Below are 24,955 nucleotides of genomic sequence, written 5' to 3' on the forward strand. Positions count from 1 at the left end.
GACTTATTTATTAGAATAAACACATGTCAAAGATTTATTTAATTCATGGTTGAGGAAACAGGCAAGCTGAGAGACCTTGCTCAAAGGATTATGGGAGATACAGAAGTATTTATGGTTACAGAAAGAATGCTGGGATAAGATCACAATATTCCATACAAATTAGTTAATGTTCTATAATATTTCTATTGGATAACAATTATTCGTGTGTGATGTTAGCAAAATTATTTCATACCTAGTTTCTGTTAAGCCACATGCAAAATATCTTTTCTGATCACAATGGTATTAAACAAGAAATCAATAATAAAATAAAAAGTGGGTAATACACATATGTGGAAATTCAATAATGTTCTCAAAAAACCAATGAGTCAAAGAAAAAAATTAAAGAGAAATTAAAAAATATTTTGCAACAAATAAAAATGAAAATGAACATAACAATTTATGGGATGCAGAAAAATCTGTGCTAAGAGGGAAATTTATAGCTATAAACACATTAAAAAAAAATCTCTTGGGCCAGCCTGGTAGCTCAGGTGGTTGGAGCTCCGTGCTCCTAATGCTGAAGGCTGCCAGTTCGATTCCCACATGGGCCAGTGAGCTCTCAACCACAAGTTTGCCGGTTCGACTCCTCGACTCCCACAAGGGATGGTGGGCTGTGCCCCCTGCAACTAAGATTGAACAGGGCACCTTGAGCTGAGCTGCCGCTGAGCTCCCAGATGGCTTAGTTGGTTGGAGTGCGTCCTCTCAACCACAAGGTTGCCAGTGGACTCCTACAAGGGATGGTGGGCTGCGCCCCCTGCAACTAACAACGGCAACTGGACCTGGAGCTGAACTGCGCCCTCCACAGCTTGACTGAAAAGACAACAACTTGACTGGGAAAAAATCCTGGAAGTACACACAAGTTCCCAGTAAAATCCTGTTCCCCTTTCCCAATTAAAAAAAAAAAAAATTCAATTCAGTGACCTAACTTTACACCATAAGGAGTAAGAAAAAGAAGAACACACTAAACCCAAAACTAACAAAAGGATGGAAATAATAAAAATTAGAGTGGAAACAAATAAAATAGAGAGTAGAAAATTAATAGAAAAAAATTAATGAAACCAAAAGTTGGTTCTTACAAGAAGATCAGCGAAATGGACAAATATTTAGCTAAATTGATTAAGAAAAACGAGAACAGTCAAATGACTAAAGTCAGAAATGAAAGTGGGGACATTACTACTGATTCTAGAGAACTAAAAAGGATTACAAGAGTACAATGAATAAACAATTGTACATCAACAAATTGGATAACCTAGATGATGAAATGGACAAATTCCTGGAAACACAATACCTACCAACACTAACTCACAAATAAACAGAAAATCTGAATAGACCTATAATTAGAGAAGAGATTGAATCAGTAATCAAAAGTCTCTGTACAAAGGAAAGCCCTGGGCCTGATGTCTTTAGTGGTGAATGGGACCAAACAGCTTTTTTGTTTTTGTTTTTCTTTTTAAATAAAAGGCATTTATTTGAGCAAAAAGGAGCTGCAGCCCAGGAGATAGAGATTCAGACAGCAACCTAAATTGCTTTCTCTACCAAACATTTAAAGAACTAAAAACAGCTCTTCTCAAACTTGTCCAAAATATTGAAGAGGAAGGAATCCTTCCTAACGCAGTCTATGAAGCCAGCATTACTCTGCTACCAAAGCCAGAAAAGACACTGAAGAAAACGACACACACTTACTTATGAATATTATGCAAAAATCTCCAACAAAGCACAAGCAAACCTAATTCAACAGCATCTAAAAAGATTATATAGCATGCCTAAATGGGACTTATTCTCAGAATGCAAAGATGGTTCAACATATAAAAATCAATGTAATATAGGAACAGAATGAAGAAAGCAAACCACATGATCATCTTAATTGATTCAGAAAAAAAAATCTGACAAAATTCAACACCCATTTGTTATAAAACCACTCAAGAAACTAGGAATGGAAGGAAACTTGCACAACATAATAAAGGCCACATGAGAACACTCACAGCTAACATGTTTAACGGTGAAAGGTTTCCTGCTGAGATCAGGAACAAGACAAGGATGCCCACTTTTGCCGTTTCTACTCAGCAGAGTGTTGACAATTCTAACCAGAGCAATTAAGCAAGAAAACTAAATGAAATACACCTCAATTAGAAAGGAATAAATACAATTATTTCTGTTCACAGATGGCGTGATCTTACATTGAGAAAACCCTAAGGATTGCACACACACAAACACCTGTCTAATATAAACAAATTCAGCCAAGTTGCAGGAGGCAATATCAACACACAAAAATCAGTTGCATTTCTACACAACAACAACGAATAATCTGAAAAAGAAGTTAAGAAAACAATTCCATTTACAATAGCATCTAACAGAAAAAAACACTTAGGAAAAAACTTAACCAAGGGTGCAAAAGACTCGTACACTGAAAATTATAAAATATTGCTGACAGAAATTAAAGAAGACACAAATAAATGGAAAGACATCCCTGATTCACAGATTGGCAATACTTAATATTGTTAACATGTCCATACCCAAAGTGATCTGCAGACTCAATGCAATCTTTATCAAAATCCCAGTGACTTTTTTTTTTGTATTAGGTTGGTGCAAAAGTAATTGAGATTTAAAGGGTTAAAAATAATTGCAAAAACCGCAATTGCTTTTGCACCAACCTAATAGAAAAAAAGAAAACTCATCTTAAAATTTATATGGAATATCAAGGGACACCGAATAGACAAAGCCATCTGACAAAAAAGAACAAACTTGGAGGGTTCACAATTCCTGACTACAAAACTTACTATAAAAGTACAGTAACCAAAAAAGTGTGGTTCTGGCATAAAGACAGTTTACAGCAGCATTACTCACAACAGCTGGAAGGTGATAATTAATCAAATGTCCACTGATAGAAATCTGGATACACAAAATACGGTCCATTCATACAATGGAGTATCACTGAGACTTAAAACGGAAGGAGAGTCTGCCGCGTGCGGCCACGTGAATGGAATTTGAAGGCATTACGCTAAGTGCCCCACACCTGTCACAAAAAGACAACTTCTGTACGAGTTACAGTTACATGAGTTACCTAGAGTCGTCAGCTTCAGACAGACAGACAGAAAGCAGGTGATGGGTGCCCAGGGCTGGGCGTGTGGAGTTTAGTTTGGAGGTACAGTTGTGGACGTGAGTGGAGATGATAGGTGAATGCACTTAATGTCTCTGAATTTTACTTAAATTGTAAATTTCAGGTCATGTATGTTCTATCACCATGAAAATCATTTACATTTTCACAAGTTAAAACCAATTCTTACAGGATTTAAAATTTTTGAATCAATAATCAAGCAAAGATACATAGTGTAGAGCAGGGTTTCCCAACCTCACGCTCCTGACATTTGGGGCCAGGTATTTTTTTGCTGCAGGCACCGCCCGTGCATTTTAGGGTGGTTAGCAGCCCTTTCCCCACTAGATGCCACTGGCATTCCCCTCCCCAGGTGCGACAACCAAAAAATATCTCCAGACATTGCCATATGTACGCTGGGACTCCAAATCTCTGAGGGCTGAGATCCACTGACGAGAGTTCTGGAAATTGTGACCAGATCCCTGCTGCTGACAGCTGTCTAAGCAGCAGCAGCTTGGAAGTCTATCACCAGGAATTCATTCCCCAAGGCGTCAGGAGTTGGAAGACCCTAGTATAGCCCTTCGCAGCAAGGCCCTGAGACCACCATTCTCTGTTGTGACTGTCTCTGGAGTCTATAGCTTACAGCAGAGCTAGTCCAGACCTCTGGGCTCCTTTATGGTGGGCGTGAAATATTTTCTTAGTTGACTTGAGTTCATAAATAGACAGACAAACAACAAACAAGACTATTAACCCAGTTCTCTTTCATAGGGCAGAGAACAGACCCCCAACTCCTGCTGTCTCACAAATGGCTAGACCATAAAGCCAATGGCTGGTCATTGCTCCCACGAATGGGGAGATCAGGTATAGGCTAGGTTGCAAATCAGAACCAGAAACAAACTTGTCTAAAGACCAGAAACAGGAAGAAACATTGTGGGGCAGGGTGGAGGGCAAAGAAATGGAGAGTGAAAGGAGGGAAATTCTGTTACCACTTGGGATTCTCTCCAGGGACCAGAAAAATGTTTCTGAACTTAACTGGTGCAGGCGGGCACTTCTGGAGGCAACGATGTTTAATTGGTTCTGAAAGTTGGGTCCACTTGCACCCAATATATGAAGGCCCTGAGGCCTGCCCATTTCCTTCCCTCTGCACGGCGGGACGCGCAAGAAGCCGCAGGTCCCTTAGTTTCCTCCCCCAGCACAGTGCTGGGTACACAGTGATGCACCCGGACTTGAAATCCACTGGAGTTTAGCAGCTGTGTCCAGGCTTTGGAAGGACGGTCCCTGGCATTGCCAGCCTGTCTTCACTCCATACAAAAATATCCACTGTAAAAAAATTCCCAAATCACTTCTTTTGTTTACGAACAATATTTCAAAGCTAAGTATCCAAGAGCTGCCTTGGAAAGGATGCTGACACATCAAATTGCAGTACGGAGCTCCTGCTGGTGGACCAGCTCGCAGGGGGAGGGAAGGGCTGCCTGTCAGGCAAGTGGGACCAGCCCTCTGGGCCCCAACTTTGTGAGACAACTTACTGTGTCAACATAGCAACACAAACTATTCATATTTATTTTACCCATCTACTTGTGCTGTGTTATACCCATCCTCAACTAAAAAAGGATTTAAGAACATTTCATATTGATTTTCAATTAAGATGTTTAATATATCTTGCTTTCCTATGTGAGATCTGTGTAGTTTTATATTACATACTCTTGAAAGTCTCATTGAATTCAAAATGTTCACATTTTCCGTCAATTCTGGAAATTACTAACAATTTTCAAATAGTTAAAAAGGGATTTAAGTAAACTTCCAAAATGCACATAATACAAGCAGATAAACCAGGGTGAAGGAAACCAGAGGAAGAAAAAGACAAGAGGACACACTAGCACAAAGCGTGCTCGGCGAGTGCACAGAGCTCTGGACTTACCCTGGGGCAAAGCAAAGAGAAGACAAAATGTTCAGCATCCAAAAAGTAAAAAGAGAAGTCAATTTGTCAATAAAGGGCCGAGACAAATTTCTCCTACGGGTTTTCACAGGGGATAATGTGTGACTTTGGGGACATGTTGCTGCTCCTGCCTTGCATAGATTTAGCAGCGAGTTTGGCCCTGCTGCTCTGCTCCTCATAGAGGCCTCCGTGCGGCCAAGGACCCCCCACCCCAAGTGCCCTTCAGAAACCTCTGCAGGGGCGCAGAGCCCTGCTCTCAAAGCACACTGCTCTCTACCACCTCGGCTGGGATGCAAGAACAACTAGAATTTGGAACACCCAGAGTGACGGAGTGAGAGCACAGACATTAGTCAACCCTGTGGAAGACCTTTTCTTGCTCCCCAGCCTAGCAGACTTGGGGGCTCTATTTTCTAGGGGGTAAAACCTGGAGTGTGGATATTCTATGCCGCTTAACTAAGTGCACAGTAGAATGTCCATCCGCTCATGAAAATGATGAAGTCTTTGAAAAAGACGGATATCCTGAGCTGCACGGCAGTGGGCTGATGGAGTATATACAGATAGGGCCACGAATTTCTTCAGAAACACACAAATGCACACCCAGGCCTCAGCACCCTACAACCCTGAGCAAGACAGCGGGAGCTGCGGTCCGGGCTCTGGTCCAAAGCATGCGTGGCCATGCCAGATGACACCACACACAGGACTCCATGACAGGCTACCATGGTGATCACAGCTTTTCTGGGTTTGATGGCTTATTATCTAAGCAGTCATGATAATTGGGCATATTTTTGCTTCTAACAAAGATGGGACCGAGTGGGAACATCAGAGAAGGGTGATTGTTCTGGAGAGAGACAGAGGCACTGTGCTAGAGGAGGGGGAGGGAGGGAGAGAGGGAGGGAGAGAGAGAGAGAGAGAGAGAGAGAGAGAGAGAGAGAGAGAGAGAGAGAGAGAGACTGCTAGGAATTGAGGGCAGGGGAGAAGAGAGGGAGAAGGAGGGGGAGAGCTTGTTGGGCTGTTCAGGAAAGGTACTGGCAGGGAAAAGGTGGCGGTGCTGGAGCAAGGCCGAGAAACCAGCAGTTGCTATGGTCTGCACGTCTGCGTCTCCCCAAATCCTTGAGCTGAAACCTACTCCCCAAGGTGACTGTATTAGAGGTGGGCCTTTGGGAGGTGATTAGGTCATGAGGAAGGAGCCCTCACAAATGGGGCTAGTGTCCTTCAGAAAGAGGCCCCACAGAGCTCCCTCCCTGTTTCCCATGCTGTGAGGACACAGCCTCTGTGCGTGAGGAGCCGACCCTCACCAGGACCCGCCTTGGTCTTGGCCTCCAGCCTGCAAACTGTGAGGCACGCAGGCTGTTGTTTATAGGCCACTCAGTCTATGGTACTTCATTACAGCAGCTGGAATGGACTAAGACAGGGTCTTTACCTGAGAGCCAGTCCCAGAACTGAACACCCACTCAGGTGGCCAAGGTCAGGATCGGGGAGAGGGTCCACTGCCTCTTCTCGCGGGTGAGGGACTTAGGGTGTCTTTCCTTGTGGGATACTAGCAGCTGCAATGCAGCTCGGCGTCTGAGTGCTTGGCTTCTGCTGCAGACAGCGCTCACGGCTGGTGTTCCCTGCTCGGTGACCCTCTTCCCGTTAACGAGGCCCCAGACCACCTCGTTGGGGGCATATCCCCGGGCTTCTCGGTAGGAAGTCAAGCTAAATACTTCACTGTTTTCAATGCATAGTCTGGGTTTTTCCTGTTGCTGGCGTGGCCTTGACAGGTTTGGTTACGCCTACCAGGAATAATCCAGTAAACCCCATGCTTTGTCTGGGTCTGGTTCATGTAAAAGGATCTAGCCACACGATTTCTACACGATAGTTTCTGGCGCCATCCCTTACAGACAAGAAGGGAAAGAGGGCAGTTAACCAGTACTGAGCCGGACCTGCGGGGTTTTTTTGCTCCCACCCAGCATGTGGATGAGCCTGTAGCTCTGACAACTCCCTCCCAGGACACAGGGGTGTCCCCTGCAGCTGTGGGCTGGGGGAGACATTGGGGTGCAGTAACTGAGCCAGGACTACCCTTTGTTTGGATAAGGTCCTTGCTCTCCGCAGGGCCGTGGAGGGGGCTTCATGCTTGTGAGTATGTCCCCCCCAGGACACAGTGGCTGCTCAGCCCAACCAAAGTGATAAGGGACGGGGTGGACACACAAGAGACATGGCAATGACGGCCAGTGGGCACCTAGTCCCAGGGATGACTAAACATGCCCCCCCTCCCCCCGGGGCTGGGAGAGTGAAAATGCCATTAAGATAAATTGGAAATGCGGGAGAAGGGTGGGGTTGGGGTTGGCGGAGCCAGATGGTGGATGTGAACACAGGATGAGGTGATGGGAAGCGAAGCCTAAGGAAACAACGGCCAGCAAGCTGGCAGGTGGTCTGGCCTGCAGAGAGGGGGACTCGGAAGCACTGAGGCCACGCTTCACGGACCGCTGCCTGTCACCGCTGTGCAGAGACGGTGAGAGGAGACAGGTGAGCAAAGGCTGGGGAATTCCTGGTTCAGAAAGGAGGAGAAGAAGAAAGCTGCCAAGGGAGCTGGGGGTCCATCAGATGGGAGGAAGGAGCCAGCACAGCCAGTGGATGAAAACACGAAACTGCACACAGTGGAATCAACTGCTAATTTTAGGAGAAAAGACACATATTGAAAAGTTGCTTGGGTGGCTTCCAGAATCTCTGGAAGGGCTGAAAAGGCAGGTGTGGAGCTCTGAGAGGACGAGACCAGTCGAGGCTGCCACTCCGCAAGGCCTTGGACACTGGTGTGCAGCCCTGAAACCACTGGTTGGGTGGCAGCATTTCTCCAGGCACAGTGGCCACGGCTGCTCCAGGAACTCAGTCCTGGTCCTCCCTTCGTGCACCAGTGACCCTAGTTCTGAGTCTGGGGCGGCGAGGTCTGCTTGGCAGAGCTTAGGCTTCATGACCATGCTCTATTTGCAAAGGAGGCTGGGAAAAATACATAGCATTTTTAGCTTCTACCCTGGGAGGCGGATTTATGGAAAGTGGATGGTGAAGATGGGACTTCTGAGCATGTTGGTATTTGGAGAAAGAGGGGGAGAGATGCCAGCCCAGTCCAGACACACCTGGGAAGGAGGTGCCCATGGAGGAGGCGCCGTGTGGGGGGCTCAGGGCACGAGGAGCAGAGTACGTGGCATCTGGAAGGGAGGGAGGGAGGGAAGGAGGGAGGGAGGGAGGGAGGGAGAAGTGTCCTTGGGAGACAGCCTCCTTGGCTCTGAAGGGCAAGGTTATTGGCAAAGGCTGGCATGGCCCTGGTGCTGACACAGGCTCTGGGAGGAATGCTGTTGAACCGCACACCCCGAGTGGATGACAGCCGGAGGCCCTCCCCTCTACTGAGGCTGCCATCCCATTGCCTCCAGGCTGTCGCTAACAGGTTTTCTTATGTCTAGTCTGGATGCCAATGTAGCAAAAAACCCCCAAACACTAGTTTCTATGATCTTTCAGAAATCCAGCATCAGACCTCCTTCCCGCTGGCTCCCCAATCTCCCCCACGCAGCGGGTCTCCCAGGGACCCCAGAGGACAGGGCCCTGCTGCTCGGCCTCTGGGGGTCCCCTCGGTGCCTGTGCATTTTCCATCCTCACCATTTCTGCTATGAGCTCCTTAGGCCACTCTGAAAATGTCCTTCTTGCATAGAAACTAGTTCCAAGTCCGTGACTGCCACAATCATAGATGTCATCTCTGCTCATTGGTCCCGATTCCACCTGCAGAACAAATGGACACCGTCACTCACGGGGACAATCCTTGAGTGCAATGGACAATGGACAGAGGATTCTTCAGAGAAGGCTAGCCACCTCTGCCACAGAACGCGGTTCTCCAGACATGGCTTACGCCGGTATTCGGTTTCTTAACACTTATACCTCACTGATGTTCAACTACACCCCAGAGGGTTTTTTTCATCCCACAAGTGCTGTCAAATGAGGTCTTCCTCACTGTGTTCCTCGTATTATCACAAATGTACAGATGGGCATATGTTATTCCATCTGTCGACTGCCCCTTCTTCCCCGAGGTCACTCCGTCGTGTTCCCTGTGCTGCTCAGGGGCTGTCAGTTTCAGCCTCCCACCCTCTCCCATCTACAGGGCTGGGAAGTGACCCAGGCGCGAGCAGTCACGTCACCTGCTACCCCAGACCGCAAACAAGCATGTATCGGAAGAATCTTGCTCTATAATTGGAATACCAAGAAGTTGTCTCTGGCTGGTGGTCCTCAGCTAAAACAACATAAGCTTGGTGGCTACGACTGGCATTTTCTCCAGCTGTGTGGAAGGCAGAGCTCAAAGACAGAAAGAAGAAATAAGAGTCCCAAGGACATTAATTGGGTCCCTGTATCTAGCTCTGTCACAGCCAATAAATATCCTTTCTGTTTGAGTTACTTGAATTGGGTCTATGGCAGGCACTTCCAAGTGGATGAGTCCCGACTAATAATAGCACTTTAAAAAATTAGAATGAAAGTAACACAATTGTGCCAAATAGGGGAAAGTAAAACCAACAAATCATTCCTAGCCCTATTTTTCAGTGACCCTATTTTTATATACAGAGGGTGCCAAAAACATGTATATATATTTTAAGAAAGGAAAACTGTATTAAAATCGTATTATTCAATATATACCGATAACAAAAAATGAATACAAGTCACGTTTGACTTCTGTAATTACAAGAGGTGCTCAAAGTGGTTCCCATCAGCATCCAAACAGTTCTGATTGTGGAGAACTACTGCTTGAGCAACGTTGACCAAAGTGACACCTTTCCTAAAATGTGTGTACATTTTTTGGGCGCCCTCTGTACTTTTTGTGTGTGGCTGTGCGATTGTAAAACACAGTCACATAACCCTCCACCCAGCACGCATGTGCCTTTACAACACCATGCAGAGGCGCTTTATTTCTCTCTCGCTGAGTCTGGGCTAGCCCTGTGACCTATCTGAGTGTTACAACACAGCAGGAGAGACGTCCATGACCGTCAGAGGGCTTCCAGCTTCTGTCATTACCCTCTCAGAAGAGAGGGCCACGTGGAGACACCAGATTAGCTTCCTAGAGATGAGGCCACAGGGAGGAGACCACAACAGCCCAGCCCACAACCAGCCCACTGCCAGGCATGTGGGTAGGCCATCCTGAACCTTGCAGCCCAGCTCTCCTTCTGGCTGAATGTAACTGTATAAGTGAGTTCCACTAGCAGAGGAACTGCCTGGCTAATCCACAGAATCATGAGAAATAATAAGTTTCAGTTATTTTAAACCATTCAGTTTTGGGGTGGTTAATTATGCAGCCAAAGGTAACTGACACCAATCGTGTTCTGCATTTTCCACATAACTGCAATTAATAACCCCACACTGTTAATATAATAAGGTTCTTTCGGTTGTGACCATCAGAAACCAACGCTGGCCAGCTTAAAGAAAAGGGGAATCCCACAGGGGTGGGCGGGAAGATACCTCAAGGAACAGAAAGAAACGTTGGGGAGGAGGGAAGTCAGGGCCACTGTAGGAATAACAGCCGAGGGGTCACCGAGTGTCTCTCCAGCAAACTGCTGTTAACAATCCAGTGCTAATGGCTTCTGAACCTGTGACCCGTCCCACGGGGCAGTGTCTACCTCTGGATCATTTGCCTATGATGGAGGTGTGATGGAGGTGGCGACAGGGCACAGAAACAATCGAAAATGATGAAGCTGTGGAAGTCCCACTATGGAAGCTGGACCAGGTCACTCACTGATGGCTTAGGCCTGCTTTTAAACTGCTAAATATGTCTTGATTTTCCAAAACTTCGTTTCCTTTAAATCTCTTTGTAACTAATGTATCAAGGCTTGTTTTACAAATGAAGAACCTGTGTGAGGCCACTTTTGAAAGTGTAACAAATGGGCAACATTGTATACTCCCGCACAACCCTAATGTCAAGGTTTCACGTGTAAGTGGCTCTCTGAGAGGGTGGTGTGGCGGTTTTAATAAACAGTTGAAAAATGTTTCGGGTGTAGACAAGATAGGAGCCACAGTAACAGCTGTTGTGAACACAGACAGGATGGAAGCAAGAAGAGGCAGTGCGTGCACTGGGCTTGTTTCTGGGAAACGCGACCAAGCACAGGTGTCAGGAAGGGAACAGTGTCGCTGGCTGGGGGGCTGCATGGTTTACTGATCCGGGAGCAACTCCAGACCCTAAGTGACGCCTCCTGCAGTGGTGGGTGCCTGGGGCAGCGCCTACTGGGATGGGGGGGCCGGGGACCTGGGCCCGCCCGCCGCCCGCATCCCCGCGCCCCGCGCTCTGCACTGAAGCAGCCGCCCCCACGGAGTCCCGGCCGGGAGCGCGCAGGGGAGGCGTCTGCTCCGGGGACTGAGGCGGCGCCTTCGCCTGCCGCTGTCGCAGGAACGAGGGCATCCACGCTGTTGGCGACATCTTGCTCAGAAGGAAAGAGCGGGGAACAGCGGGCCGCTCCTGGTTGCTGCGCGACGCTCGCGGAGGCCCGGACGCCGCGGCAGGAAGGAGGTAGGTCGCGGGCCGCCCCTCCCGGGAGAGCGCTCGGAGGACCCGGAGGCCATCCTGAGTTCGGGGCTTCCCCAGCCCCGCCCCCGCACCTCCCCGGCCTCCCGCGGCCCTCTCACCCAGTCCGCAGCCTCTGGCTTCCGAGCGCCGAAGTCGCCCTCCGAGAGGACCGCCACCCCCGCAGCCCGGGTCGCTCCGCCCTCCCCACCCCGGAGCCGCCCGCCTGGGACCCCGCCGGGGCTCTCAGGCCCGGGTTACAAGGTGAGACGCTTCGCAGGAGGGTCTCCCAAGACCCCGCCCTTTCCCACGGCTGGCCGCGCTCCCGAGCCCCGCCCCCGCCTCTCCTCGCCCCGCCCCCGCCTGTCATCGCCCCGCCCCCGCCTCTCCTCACCCCGCCCCCGCCTGTCATCGCCCCGCCCCCGCCTCTCCTCACCCCGCCCCCGCCTGTCATCGCCCCGCCCCCGCCTCTCCGCGCCCCGCCCCCGCCTGTCATCGCCCCGCCCCCCGCCTCTCCGCCCCCCGCCCCCGCCTCTCCGCGCCCCGCCCCCCGCCTCTCCGCGCCCCGCCCCCCGCCTCTCCGCGCCCCGCCCCCGCCGCCCCGTCCGGGCGGGGCTCCGGGTTTAAATGTCGCGGCGGGCCGGCCGGCGGGCGTGGCGGGCCTCCGTGTCGCGCCGCGGGTCCCGTAGGCGGTGGTGGCACCATGTCCCCGGGCAGCGGGGTGAAGAGCGAGTACATGAAGCGCTACCGGGAGCCGCGCTGGGACGAGTACGCGCCGTGCTACCGCGAGCGCCTGCACTACCGCCGGGGCCGCCGCCTGCTGGAGCAGGCGCACGCGCCCTGGCTCTGGGACGCCTGGGGCCCGGCCGCAGCCGCCGGCGCGGCGTCGTCGGCGTCGTCGGCGTCGTCGGCGTCGTCGGCGTCGCCAGGCGCTGCGAGCCCCGCGCCACCGTGCGCTCGGCCCTCGCCGCCGCCGCCCGCGGAGCCCGGGGCCCCGGAGGAGCCCACGTCCGTGCCAGGTACCGGGCCGGGAGGGGCCGCTCCGAGCACCGGGCTGGCTCTCGGCGCCCGGCCCGGCCCGCCCCGCGCCGTTTCCCGCAGCTCCGCGTCCTGCTTCGGGGGGGGCACGGGACGGAGTAAGGGAGGGGCCGGCCGGCCGGGGCCTCCGCCCTTCGTGGTGGCCGGAGTCCGGCGGCGCTGCGTCGAGCCAGCCGTGAGGCCGGCGGGCGGCCCGGGCGGTGTCGGGGCCCCGCCGGTCGCCTCCGCAGCGCCGTTTCTGTGACAGGAGCGCAGCCTCTCCCGGTCCTCAGAGCAGAAGCACCGGGCCCGGCCTCTGTCCGGTGAAAGCCGCCCGTGTTCGCTTTGTCCCCAGAGGGCTTTGCATTGTTGCGCAGACCGTTGCATACGTCGGCCGGCGGTTCCCTGTCCCCGCTGGGGACGGTCCCCTCGGCTCCGGCCTGCGCACGAGGAAGGCGCGCGGCCTCGTGCTGCCCTGTGCGGGACGGCAGGGGCTGGAAACGGCTCGCGGTGCCGCGCCCCCGCTCGGTGGCCTGGCCCGCACCCGCGCTGCCCGGAGGGCGGCGGACTCGGGGCTAAGCACGTGAGGCCTGCTCCCTGGTGCTGCGGGCCGAGTTGAAAGCCTCGGCCAGCGCGCAGTGGCCCGTGGCCCCTCTGCCACCCTCTAACGTTGGCCAGACAGAACCTGGGAGGTCACCCGATCTCAAAAAGGCTGTAGTGAGAAAAATAACCAAAATTTATTGAAAGCTCATTACACATCCAGGCCCTGATCTTAGAATATGTCTTCTCATTCGTACCAAACTCTCACCAGACCTGAGAGGCCGAGGAGGGCAGCACATTTAGTCTGAGCCGGGCCACTTTGCTCTGATATGCTGTCCTCAGCGTGTGCCACAGCTGCCTGCGCATCCTCACGTTCCTTGTGAATTCCCGCCGATTCCTGACTGTCTACAAGCAGATTCCTAGCGTCAGTGATCACTGCTGGAAACTGGAGTAACAGAAGGTGGAGGGGGTCCAGGAACAGGCTGTCCAGTTGGTTCCTGTGCCCACCCATCTACCCGCCAAACTGAGAGCTGTATTTTATCAGACTGAAGGGGCTTTTCTCTCCCCCACTCTTCCCTTTCATTGTTTGCAGAGAGCTGTCAGATCAATTATTTCTGCATCTGTAGAAATACAGTTTTTAGATAGCATTGTACTACAGATGTGCCAGGGTTTGCCCAAGTTCATGATTAGCTTCCTCTCCTTAGAGACACTGAACGGAGCACTCCCAGTGGCTAAGGTCACTTGTCCCTTCTCTGCTCGTATTTTGGGTTTAGGCTTCAGGGAGATGGGTGCTCTCTGCTTTTAGCACTCCCCGTTGTGGCCCTTTGCTCCTGCCTGGCCCAGCACATATCTGGTGGAATGAATGAGCACTCTGGAGTTTCTATAAAACAAACATTTAGTTCTTGTCTTTGCTGAAGCCTCTCCATACACGGACCCATAGTTCTATGTGGTGTATTACAAAGAGGGAGCAGCTCCCGGCCACAAACCCCAACTGCCTATCCCTGGTGACCACTAGCAGCTCCTCTGCTTTTCCCTTTGCTGTTTATTTCTATTTCTCCAAGTAACAAGGTTTTTATGGAAATTTCTTTACTTTCTCAGTTTTTAACACTGTCGATTACCGTGTTCTTTCTACCACAGCCCTAATACATGCACACGGCCATCATAAGGCTGTCAGCGTCACAGTTACTGTCACAGTTTTGTGCCTACGCAACTGTTGCTCAGAGCCCCCTGTACTGTTTCCCGTGATTCCTTTTCTTTCTTTCATAATGCAACCAACACATCAGGTTGACTATCGCTTTCGGCATCTTGAGCTGCCTCCCAGGGCGTCTGACCTACTTGCAGCTGGCATGGTAGCTGCTGCCTGGCCACGTCTTGGGAGGGCCCTTGGCCACATTCCAAGGAGTCGGTAGGAGCCCCTGTGGTGTGGCTTGCGTCATCTTCCTTCCCAGGGTACCGCCTCCTGGTGGAGCTTACCTTCTAGTAGCTTCCTGAGAAGGGGTGTGTGAGAGGTTCGTTTTCTGAGAACTTGCTTGTCAAAAGACAGCTTTCTTCTCCCCACTCCATTCAGTGTTTGTGGCTGGGCATGGAACTCCAGGTTGGGGATGGTTGTCTCTAAAGTCTGGAGGCGTGGCTGGGTGCACCTTCGGATGCTGCTATCCTTTGTAGATAACATGTCTCCCCTAGGAAACTTTTAGGGTCATCTCTTTGTCTTTTGTGTTCTGGAGTCTTTCCTTGCTCTAGGTCTGTTTTCCTTCATGTCCTTCGTGGGTCCCTATAGTCAAAGTATGTTTTGTAATTCTGGGAAGTTTTCCTAAATTATTTTCTCTCTCTTTTTCTGTTCCTTTCTTTCTGAACTCCTTAGTTGGATGTTAGACTTCTTAAATTTATTCCCTAATTTTCTAATCCCCCCACTCTCAGTTTCCACCATTTTCTTCTATTTTTCTGGGTGATATTCTCAGCTTTATCCTTCAACTCTTCCCTGACATGTTTCATTTGTGTGCTATTTGTTGTTGAATTCAAGAGTTTCTTGTTTCCTGGGCCTTCCTTCTTCCTTTCTCCCCATCCTCCTTCCTTCCTCCCTCCCTCCCTCTTTTTTCTTTAAAAAAAAAATAGAATTATGGTGTTTTGGGTTTTTTTTTTTAGAGAGTGAATAACTTGACATTACTTTTTTAAAGATTTTATTGGGGAAGGGGAACAGGACTTTTATTGGGGAACAGTGTGCACTTCTAGGACTTTTCCAAGTCAAGTTGTCCTTTCAGTCTTTGTTGTGGAGGGAGCAGTTCAGCTCCAGGTCCAGTTGCCGTTGTTAGTTGCAGGGAGTGCAGCCCACCATCCCTTTGGGAATCGAATCAGCAACCTTGTGGTTGAGAGCTTGTGCTCCAACCAGCCGAGCCATCTGGGAGCTGAATGGCAACTCATTGACTTCATTCTGGTTGCGGAGGGCACAGCTCGCTGGCCCATGTGGGAATTGAACCTGCAGTCCCATTGCCCAGAGCTCGCGCTCTAACTAACTGAGCCACCCGTCCGTCCCTAGAATTCTGTTCTTGATTGATGCATATAGTATCTTCTTTTGCTGAGGATATTACTAGAAGTTTTTTGTTCATTTTCTTCTTGTTTCTTCAGCATAGTCTCTGTGTCCGCCCCCCTCTCCCCCAACCCAAACACACACCCACCACTTTTGTTTCTTTTTGTTTGTAATCCTGTATTTCGTGTTAGAGAATGTTCTCAAATGTCTGTGGATCCTTGGCTTCTCATTGACGAGATGGAGACGAACAAGCAGTTTGGAAGTTCTCTGTGTGGGCTGGGGGTGCTTGTTAACTGGGGTCCCTTTCTTCCCCAGCCAACGTGCTTTGAAGAGCGGTCTAGATTACCTCCATTTCCTTTCTTCATATGTCTTTTTAAATTAGATTTTATTGTTTTTTAGCAAAATTCTACATATACATAATCTAAAAAAATATGCTTAACATGAAGTCATCCTGACTGTGTCCCACCCTTGCTCCCTTGTTCCCTCGGACACTCCTTCCAGCTCCTTCTAGCTTTGCTCTCAGCATTGGCCACCCTCTTCTCCTTGAGACCTCTGTGCTGCCGTTTGTATTTGACTTCTCAGTATGGGAGATGGTGTAGCTCAGATCTTAGCTCTGTCATCCGCACCCCCAGACACACACCAGCACCTACTCTGCCCCACAGGCTACTTCATTTCAGCACTCTTCTGTGTTCGAGTTATCGTGGCTACGTAAATATTATTGCATGCGAGCCAGGTAGTACATTCCACTGACATTTTCTTTGTTATTATTTATATTTTTCTTGATGTTAATCATTGCTTCAACTTTTTGTTTGTTTATTATTATTTTTATGTGCTTCCATCACTTATTCAGCCTGAAATAGTCTGGTAATACTGTAAAACTTGTCATATGCTAGACATGTCAGTTGTCCCACTCATTTAATGTTTTTCCTTAGACATTTTTTTGGAACCTGGGATTCTCTTCTTTTAGATTGGACTTAATACTGCCCAGATCTGACACAGCTGTCACTGTGGGGCCCCTTCACTGTTTGCCTGATGCACCTTTGCTCCCCGGCTCCCCGTGCATGGCTGACCCCCTTCCTTGTGCTGTATGAGCCTGGGTCTGCTGCTGGGGGGGCAGGGCCTTCGTGACCTTGCATGTCTGAAAATGCCTTTTCCTATCCACAGGCTGGATGAATGTTTTGGCTAGGGTAGAGAATGCTAGGGGAGACATGTCCGTCTTTGAAGGTATCTTTATTACATCGAGCCCCAGTGTTTGGCCTTGCTATTGAGAAGTGCCATGACATTCTGATTCCTAGCTTGTGTATGTGACCCAGTGTTCTTTGGAAGTTGTTAGGAGAGTCTTTTTATCTTAGTGTTTTGTTAGGTGGGTGCAAAAGTAATTGCAAATTTTTTTTTGCAAAAGTTTTTGCAATTATTTTTAACTTTTTAAACCGCAATTACTTTTGCACCAACCTAATAGAATTCTGTGTCTCTTTTTCCTTCATTGGGCCTTTTCAATCTGGAAACTTTTCTGTCAGTTCAGTGATATTTTCTAGTGCTGTTTGAAATAACTTTTTTTCTCCACTCTATTTTTTTCTTTTTATAATTATTTTTAATTGGATGGTGTAACTCCTGGGTCAAACCTTCACATTTTTATTTAAAATTTCTTCATATTGGAATTTTCGTTTCTGTTTTGTGGGAGAACTCTTTAATATTCCCTTCCAAACTTTTTAGTGAAATTTAAAATTTTTCCATCCTAGTTTTAAGTTTTGAAGAGATTCGGTTTTTGTGCCAAGCATTCTAGCATCCTGTTCTTAGATTTCTTTTAACACCCCCCACCTGAACACCACCAAAAAAGCTACACATAGCCTTGGAGAGCTCTCTTTTGTCCCTGGCCTAGTCTGTTGCTGTATATTTTGGTCTCTTTCTTATTAGAAGATGTACTCAAATGTTTGCTCATCGCCTGTCTGCTCATTTTGAAGAGTGAGGCTTGAAGGGTTCCGTGGGGTGCTTGTTGACTGTCAGTCGGGGAGACCAGACCAGACCAAGTGTCTGTGGCCTCAGCTGGAAGGCTCCAGGGTAAGGGGCTGTCTGCTAAGACACTTGCATGTGACATCTTTAGGTGCCATCACCTTCCTCATGACATGCAGGCTGGCCTCGAAGGCAGGTGTCCCTGGGCGGGCTGGACGGATGCTCTATTGCTCTTTATTTATGACTTACCACAGGGAGGCACTTATCAACCCCTCTTTCACCCCATTCTGCACTTACAGAAGTCTGCCTGGGTTCAAGGGGAAGAGGCATCGAGCCCAGTTCTCAGCAGAGGCCTGTTTCCTATTACATTGTGAGGAGAGCGTGTGGGCTGGGGTGCTGACCGGGGCCGGAACTTTGGAAAAGGCCACTCACTGCAGCCTCTGTGGAACCTGCCACCTCTGTTTCCAGGTCTTTCTGCCTTCACCTTGTGTCCCGTGGGCTCTTCTCCGACCGGGAGGTAGGGTTCACCCTACTCATTTCCACGGGGCCGCTTCTGCCTCTTCAACTACTTTCTGTTTTGCCAAATTTCACTGACAGCTTTTGTCTGATGTCCTCAACTCCCTTGCTCCTTGTCCTGTGGGGTTTTTCTTCCCTTTCGTGGGGTTTTGCGAGGAAGGGACTACATGTGCACGTGCTGAGTGCGCATTTAACCACAATCCCCCCAGTTGCCGTTTTTACTTTGCACTTTTTTCTCTCTTGATCGGTCTTGCCTGAGGTTCGTGAATTCTGTTAGTTTCTTTCCAAATGAATTCTAGGCTACGTGGGTTTTCTGTATTGTGTGTGTCACATGCCATTGAGTTGGCTCCAACTCCTGGTGACCCTGTGAATGGGTGACATCCACAGGGTCCTTGTGGCCCTCCTGCTCAGCTGGAGACTTGGCCTGTGGGTTTTTTTTTATGGACTCAATCCAACTTATATTTGGTTTTCTTTCCTTATTATATGTTTTCATTAATTCATAATCTTTTCCCCCTTACTCTAATTTTCTTTTAGCTTATTTTTCTAACTTTTTAAGATGGATTATTTTTTTTTTTAAATAAATTTTATTGAGGAATATTGGGGAACAGTGTGTTTCTCCAGGGCCCATCAGCTCCAAGTAGTTGTCCTTCAATCTAGTTGTGGAGGGCGCAGTTTAGCTCCAAGTTGCCATTTTCAATCTGTAGTTGCAGGGGGCCCAGCCCACTATCCCATGCAGGGATTGAGCCAGCAACCTTGTTGTTGAGAACTCACCCTCTAACCAACTGAGCCATCTGGCCGCCCCAAAAATGCACTTACCATTGATTTTTTTCACTCCTGCCTTTCTTGTTTGAGACATTGATTTTAAGGCTATAGATTTTCCTCTGATTACTGCTTTAGCTGTGTCATGCAAGTTTTGTTATACGGTATTTTTATTCACTTAAGCACATTTTCTAATTTTCATTCTGATTTTTAAAATACTGAAAACATTAATAAAGTTTAACACTTATGTATAATCCACATTAAAAGGAACATATTTATCTTTTAGACACAGACTAAAACCAGAAACCTACTACAAACATTATACTTAATGAGGAAACGTGAGAAACATTTCTAATAAGGTCGGGATTAAGAAAGGAATGTCCTCCATCACCACTACTCATTTTTTAATTTTAAAAAATTGTGGTAAAATATATACAACACAATTTACCATTTTCATCATTTTTAGTGTTACAGCTCTGTAGCATTGAGTACATTCACATTTTTGTGCATCCATATGATTTGTTCTTGACCCACAAATTATTTAGAAATGTTTTTTAAATTTCAAAACAGATTTTAAGTTATTTATTTTTGTTGTATCTAACTTAATTACACTACAGTTAGAGAATACATTCCACATGATTACAATTTTGTAAATGTATTAAGATTTGCTTTATGGCCTTGAATATGTCAATTCTTGTAAATGTTCCATATATGCTTGACAAGATTGTATATTCTGCAGTTACTAAGTGCAGTGTTATATACCGGCGGTGCCAAAAAACGTGTATACAAGTGGACATTTTGGTCAGCGTTGCTCAAGCAGTAATTCGCCATAATCAGAAGTGTCTGGACGCTGATGGGAACCACTTTGAGCACCTCTTGTAATTGCAGAAATCAAACGGGACTTGTATTCATGTTTTGTTATCGGTATATATTGAGTATTACAATTTTAATACAGTTTTCCTTTCTTAAATTGTGTATACAGTTTTTTGGCACCCTCTGTGTATCCATTAGGTCAAATGTGTTAATTCTGTTGTTCAAATATTTTAAAAAATCAGATTGTTCAATGAAACATTCTGTCTAATGGACATACTGTCATTTGCACCATCCAACGTGGCAGCCACTAACCATGTGTGGCTACTGAGCACTGGAACTCTGACTGGTGTAAATGAGGGACTGAATCTTTACTCTTTGTGTAATTTTAATTTCAACTTACATTTAGTATCCACATGTGGTTAGTAGCTTGTGTACTGGACAGCACAGTCTAAATGAAGTTTATTTTTGTTTGAATACCTATCAGTTACTGGGAGATGGGGTGTCATAATCTTCCACCATAACGGTGATGAACAGTTTTTGTTTGTTGAAAATGTCTATTTTAAACTTCGTTCTTTTGAATAGGATTTTGAAACATAGACTTATCTTGTACCAGACACTACTTCAATAGTTTTCTAAAAATTAATCTTATAGTGATATGTTCTGTCTCTTCTGTCTTTTCCATCTTTTGTCCCCTGCTGCTGCAGATATTTTTGAGCCTGTCTTTTTGCTGTAAGCACAGGGTGTATGCAGGCATTTTGCAGTCTGCAAATGATAATTCCATTGTGTGAAGCCTGTGGCTCCTGCCAGCCCTTCCCACTGTCTTCTCTCCTCGTGCACCTGGTCATCTTGCAGTACACTCATGATTCTGTTTGAAAATTACTCGTAGGAATAATTTGAGGTCTAGGTCTCCTCCAGAGAAGATCGTAGTTTCTCGTGTTGAGTGACAGTGGACACCATTAGGTTCTTTTTTTTTATTTAAGATTTTATTGGGGAAGGAGAACAGGACTTTATTGGGGAACAGTGTGTACTTCCAGGGCTTTCTTCCAAGTCAAGTTGTTGTTCTTTCAGTCTTAGTTGTGGAGGGCGCAGCTCAGCTCCAGGTCCAGTTGCCGTTGCTAGTTGCAGGGGGCGCTGCCCACCATCCCTTGTGGGAGTTGAACCAGCAACCTTGTGGTTGAGAGGACGCTCTCCAACCAACTGAGCCATCCGGGAGCTCAGCGGCAGCTCAGCTCTAGGTGCCGTGTTCAATCTTAGTTGCAGGGGGCAGAGCCCACCATCCCTTGCGGGACTCGAGGAATTGAACTGGCAACCTTGTGGTTGAGAGCCCACTGGCCCATGTGGGAATCGAACTGGCAGCCTTCGGAGTTAGGAGCACGGAGCTCATACCGCCTGAGCCACTGGGCCGGCACCACCATTTAGGTTTTAATGTTGCCCTTTTTGTTATCCGTGGTGGGAGGGTTGGCCCACTTGCCCACTGTTCTCAGAACTGGGGATTCCATTCTGTTCGCTCCGCAGCTGCTGTGACCTGAGTCCCCCACCCCATGCTCCCCTCACCAGTGCTGTCTGTCTCCGTCCTCCTCCTACCCACCTCTCTGTCATGTTAGGCAGTCAATTGCTTTCTGCCTTTTTGAAACTCTCCCCTCAGCTTCTGTTCTGGTCACTTTCCCACTTTTCTACCCATTCTTTTGTCTCCCTCCTGGACTTTTGGTCCTCTGCCTGCCTGCTCAGTAAGTAATGGTGTCCCCGGGGACTCACTTCTGACTGCATTTCTCTGGGTGACCTGCTGCACACCTGAGTCTTAGCTCCATCTGCTTGCCCACAGCCTGCTCTCCAATTCCTCCTCCTGCCTGGTGGTTCCAGGAGCGTCACACCCCGTCATCATCCTCAGGCGGGCCTTCTGGCAGAGGTCTTCAACACCTGCTCCAAACACCTGTGCGAGCCCTACACTCCCCTTTGCTTCCCACGGCCGCATCATGGCCTTGTCTGTTCACCTGCCAGTCTAACCTGCTGTTGCTGGGCTATCTGCTCTGGAGAGGCCGGTTGAAAAGCATTCTTGGTACCGCATTGCGCTGGTGTGTGCAGGAGACAGTGCCCAGGTGAGTGAGCGTGTGCCCGACTTGCTGAGCACTGGCTGGTCCTTGCTTGCCTCTCCATCCTGCCGTCACTGTTGGTTACCCACTTGGACTACGCCATCTTTTCCGAGCAGGCCCTTCTGTCCCCCCCTCCCTCATCTAACCCATCCTTCACATCTGTGGCTAGAAGCCTCGTTCCTAAAATGCAAACAGGACTGTGCCGTTTTTCAGTAATATCCTTCAGTGAGTCTTGATTTCCAGAACAAGTAAAATGTCCCGAGTTTGTCATAGGAGGTCTTTCTCTCCCCCTTGCTACCTGCTCTGTGCCTTCATCCACAGACCATTTCCTGTTGTTATGAACGATCTGTCAATGAAAAACATCCAGCCTACGGGAAAGCTTATGAGTTTATTTGAGCCAAACTGACAATCGCTGGGAAGCAAAATCTCAACAGATTGAGAAAATGCTCTGTAAAATGGTGCTTCGCAGCTTATTCTTACATAAAAATCAAAGGAGGAAGGTTTCCTTTGGTGATAGATTAAGGGGGTAGGAGAAAATAAGGGGCGGGGGATGTTTGGGATCGGATAAAAGTCGATTGGAGACACCGGTACTTCTTTTACATAGGTGGATACAAAATAGTTAACAGTTCACTTTTTACAGCACATAGAGATGGTAACCAGGACGGAAGTATCATAATGAGGGATTTTGCAGTTTCCAGCTCTGGTCTGGAAAAAGGATCACTGACATCCCAAAGATGTTATCTTAGGTGCAAAAAGACAACAGACAGGTCCACTGAAAGGCACAGATTAACTTTATGAAGGAAGCTAAAGATGTGACTTCCTGCCATGGCCCACTTAGTTATGAAATTGTTTATGCTCGCGCCATCCTATGTGGTTATTTTCAGTCTCCTGAGCCTGTCAGGTTTAATATGTGGCCCGTCTTCCGTCCCCTGATCTCTGTTCCCTCTTCGCTCCATGCCTTCTCCCTGGGACTCCCTCCCTGTCCTCTTCTGGCTCTGATGAGCGTCAGTACCTGCTGTGGGCTGGCTTCCCTGGAAGGTGTGGGTCTGCCGCCCTGGGATGGGAGACGAAGCAGGCAGGGGTGGGGTCAGCGGGAGGACAAAGGCGAGGCTGCTCTCCCTCCTTCTCAGTGTTAGGACCACACAAGTCTTGGCCCCTTCCCCAAGGGGGCTCCTTTCCCCTCTTCCTGGATCCAGGGAAGAGAAGAGGAGAAAGTGTGCACACACCACTCACAGGAATGTTTGAATGAATGAATTAGGTTCTTAGATAAAATGGAACATCCCAACAGCAAGTGCTGGGTGTGGAGATGATGAGCAGTGGTCTGCGACAGCAAACCCCAGGGTCGTCTGCAAACTTAAAATAGTTTGGCAGAGTCAAGGTCATTGCTGACCACAAAGGACACATGTGTCAAGGCTTCTTACATGTATGTGCCGACTAAAAGTAGTAAGGGGCAGAGTATGTCCTAAAGAAGGGAGGAGGTTTCTGGACTAGCAGTCCGTTGGGGGGCCAGGGGTGTCCTTAAGGCCTAAACAGTGGGGGTAAGTGACACGGAGCCCTCCCTGGATGCACACGGAGCTCTTATTTAGGCTGAAATCAAACAAAAGCACACAGAAGTTTAAACAAAAGAATGTAACTTTTACCAAAAATAAAGGGTTTATCAAAACTAATGAATGGCAATCTCATGAAAGGTAATTAAGGGAAATGGAGTGTCTCCTTCATATGTGACATTCACAGGGGGCTGGGCAGCGCCCCCCCCCCCACTGATTTCCCCAGCTCTGTGGGCAGCAGTAGGACTGTGTAGACTGTAGCCCTGAGCCACTTCTTTAGGGGAAACCACCCTCAACAGGAGCTCCCATCTGGCTCTTCACACTGGGGGTGCAGAGCCGTGTACTGAGATGGGTGACTGCAAACCACCCCCTTGTGACTGAGGGCTTTGCAAAGTAAGGTCACCAGCTAGCTGTCACAAGGAGCACGCACGCAGCAGCCATAGGGAGCAGGCTCCAGACGGGGACTTCCCAAAGTAATGCACCCTGGGACTTAAGTGAGTGACTTAACAATCTGAGCGTGTGCAGCGGCTACACGCCGGCCACAGATCAGGCCTCCCCTGAAGTCAGGTGTCAGGACCACAAGGCTGCCTTGGGCGTGTGGAGAAAGTTCTTAGGCCGCCATGCTCTCTGGGTTTCAGTGTTTAATGGAGACGCTTAATCTCAGAACACGCGTGACAGCAGTTGCTTTTGAAGAGGCTTGGTTCAGTTCTGCTGAATTTGTGGTTGATTTAAAACTGGGTAGACTGAAAACTTTACATCAACTGTTTCTGCATTTCTGCTTTAGGTGAACCTTGTGAATTGAACTATAAGTGAAAACATTACTGACTTAGCTAAGCATTGTGTAGTTTTCAACCCAAATATTTAAAGTCTTTCTATGTCGGCTTGATTTTAAAGCATTTTCATCTTGTTTTGTCTCTTTTTGAAAAAGCGTTGCCAGTGAAAGATGTGAAAGAAAAACCTGAACAGGTCAAAACAGAGGAGACCGACCGATTGCCCAGCCGTGAAGCCCCACAGCGGCAAGGTGCTGTGTTTGGTAGAGGAGCTGGGAAAGCGGTCAAAAGTCCACAAAGATCATCAAGTAAAACAAAAGAGAAGAAGCGTCCGTTTGCTCTGTATGGGTGGGGAGAAAAGCAGATGGACACGGGAAGCCAAAGGACTCACAACGTCTTGGCGTCTGCCCCAGTGAGCGAGGTACCCTTTGCCTGCCCTCTGTCCCGGGGGTGGGCTCAAGCTGCGTCCTACCCCTGTCATATCCCGTGGTCACTGGGACATCGTAGGAATAGTACAGTGGGGCACGGAAACCCAGTGGGAGGAATCTGCATGTTGGCTGCCAGGAGCTGGCCGGTACCAGCAGGGCTGGCAGCACTGAACCTGGCGGACATGTGGGCACACGGGCAGTCAGGGCTCTTGGGGTCATGGGGGCCGTGAGGCAGGGGGTGGGGTGCAGCTGGGCTGGGGCATCAAGAGGTTCCCAGGCCCTGTGCGCTGAATCAGCCGTCCTCTACTCCTGTTTCTGGTTTGTGGGTCAGAGTGCTCTCCCGGCAGCTCGAGTCCGCCCCAGACCCATTTGTTCTTGGCATTAAATTCCAACAACTGTTCCCACTCAGGGGACAGTCTGTCCTCTCACTCGGGCC

The 24,955-nt window shown here is 48.7% G+C and overlaps 1 protein-coding gene and 1 long non-coding RNA gene across 9 annotated transcripts in view; one reads left to right on the forward strand and one right to left on the reverse strand.

The window, feature by feature from the left end:
* Positions 1 to 11,769, reverse strand: LOC308493137. The gene is made up of 3 exons (XR_013992637.1): positions 11,688 to 11,769; positions 8,691 to 8,810; positions 1 to 4,447 (listed from the first exon to the last, which is right to left on the reverse strand). It is a non-coding gene; the product is annotated as an uncharacterized lncRNA (long non-coding RNA).
* CCSAP (centriole, cilia and spindle associated protein) overlaps positions 11,454 to 24,955 on the forward strand; it is a 26,528-nt gene continuing 13,026 nt past the window's right edge. For 4 of the 8 annotated variants that reach the window (XR_013992633.1, XR_013992634.1, XM_081038938.1 and 1 more), the window contains exons 1-3: positions 12,040 to 12,584; positions 17,896 to 18,113; positions 24,250 to 24,512. Coding sequence is in view for 4 of the 8 variants with exons in the window: in XM_081038938.1 (XP_080895064.1) it covers positions 12,193 to 12,584; positions 17,896 to 18,113; positions 24,250 to 24,512 (873 nt within the window). In the remaining 4 variants the exon portion in view is untranslated. The other 4 variants (XM_081038940.1, XR_013992636.1, XM_081038941.1 and 1 more) reach the window with 4 other exon arrangements.

Source organism: Rhinolophus hipposideros, assembly GCF_964194185.1.
Source record: "Rhinolophus hipposideros genome assembly, chromosome: 26".
Taxonomy (NCBI): Eukaryota; Metazoa; Chordata; class Mammalia; order Chiroptera; family Rhinolophidae; genus Rhinolophus; species Rhinolophus hipposideros.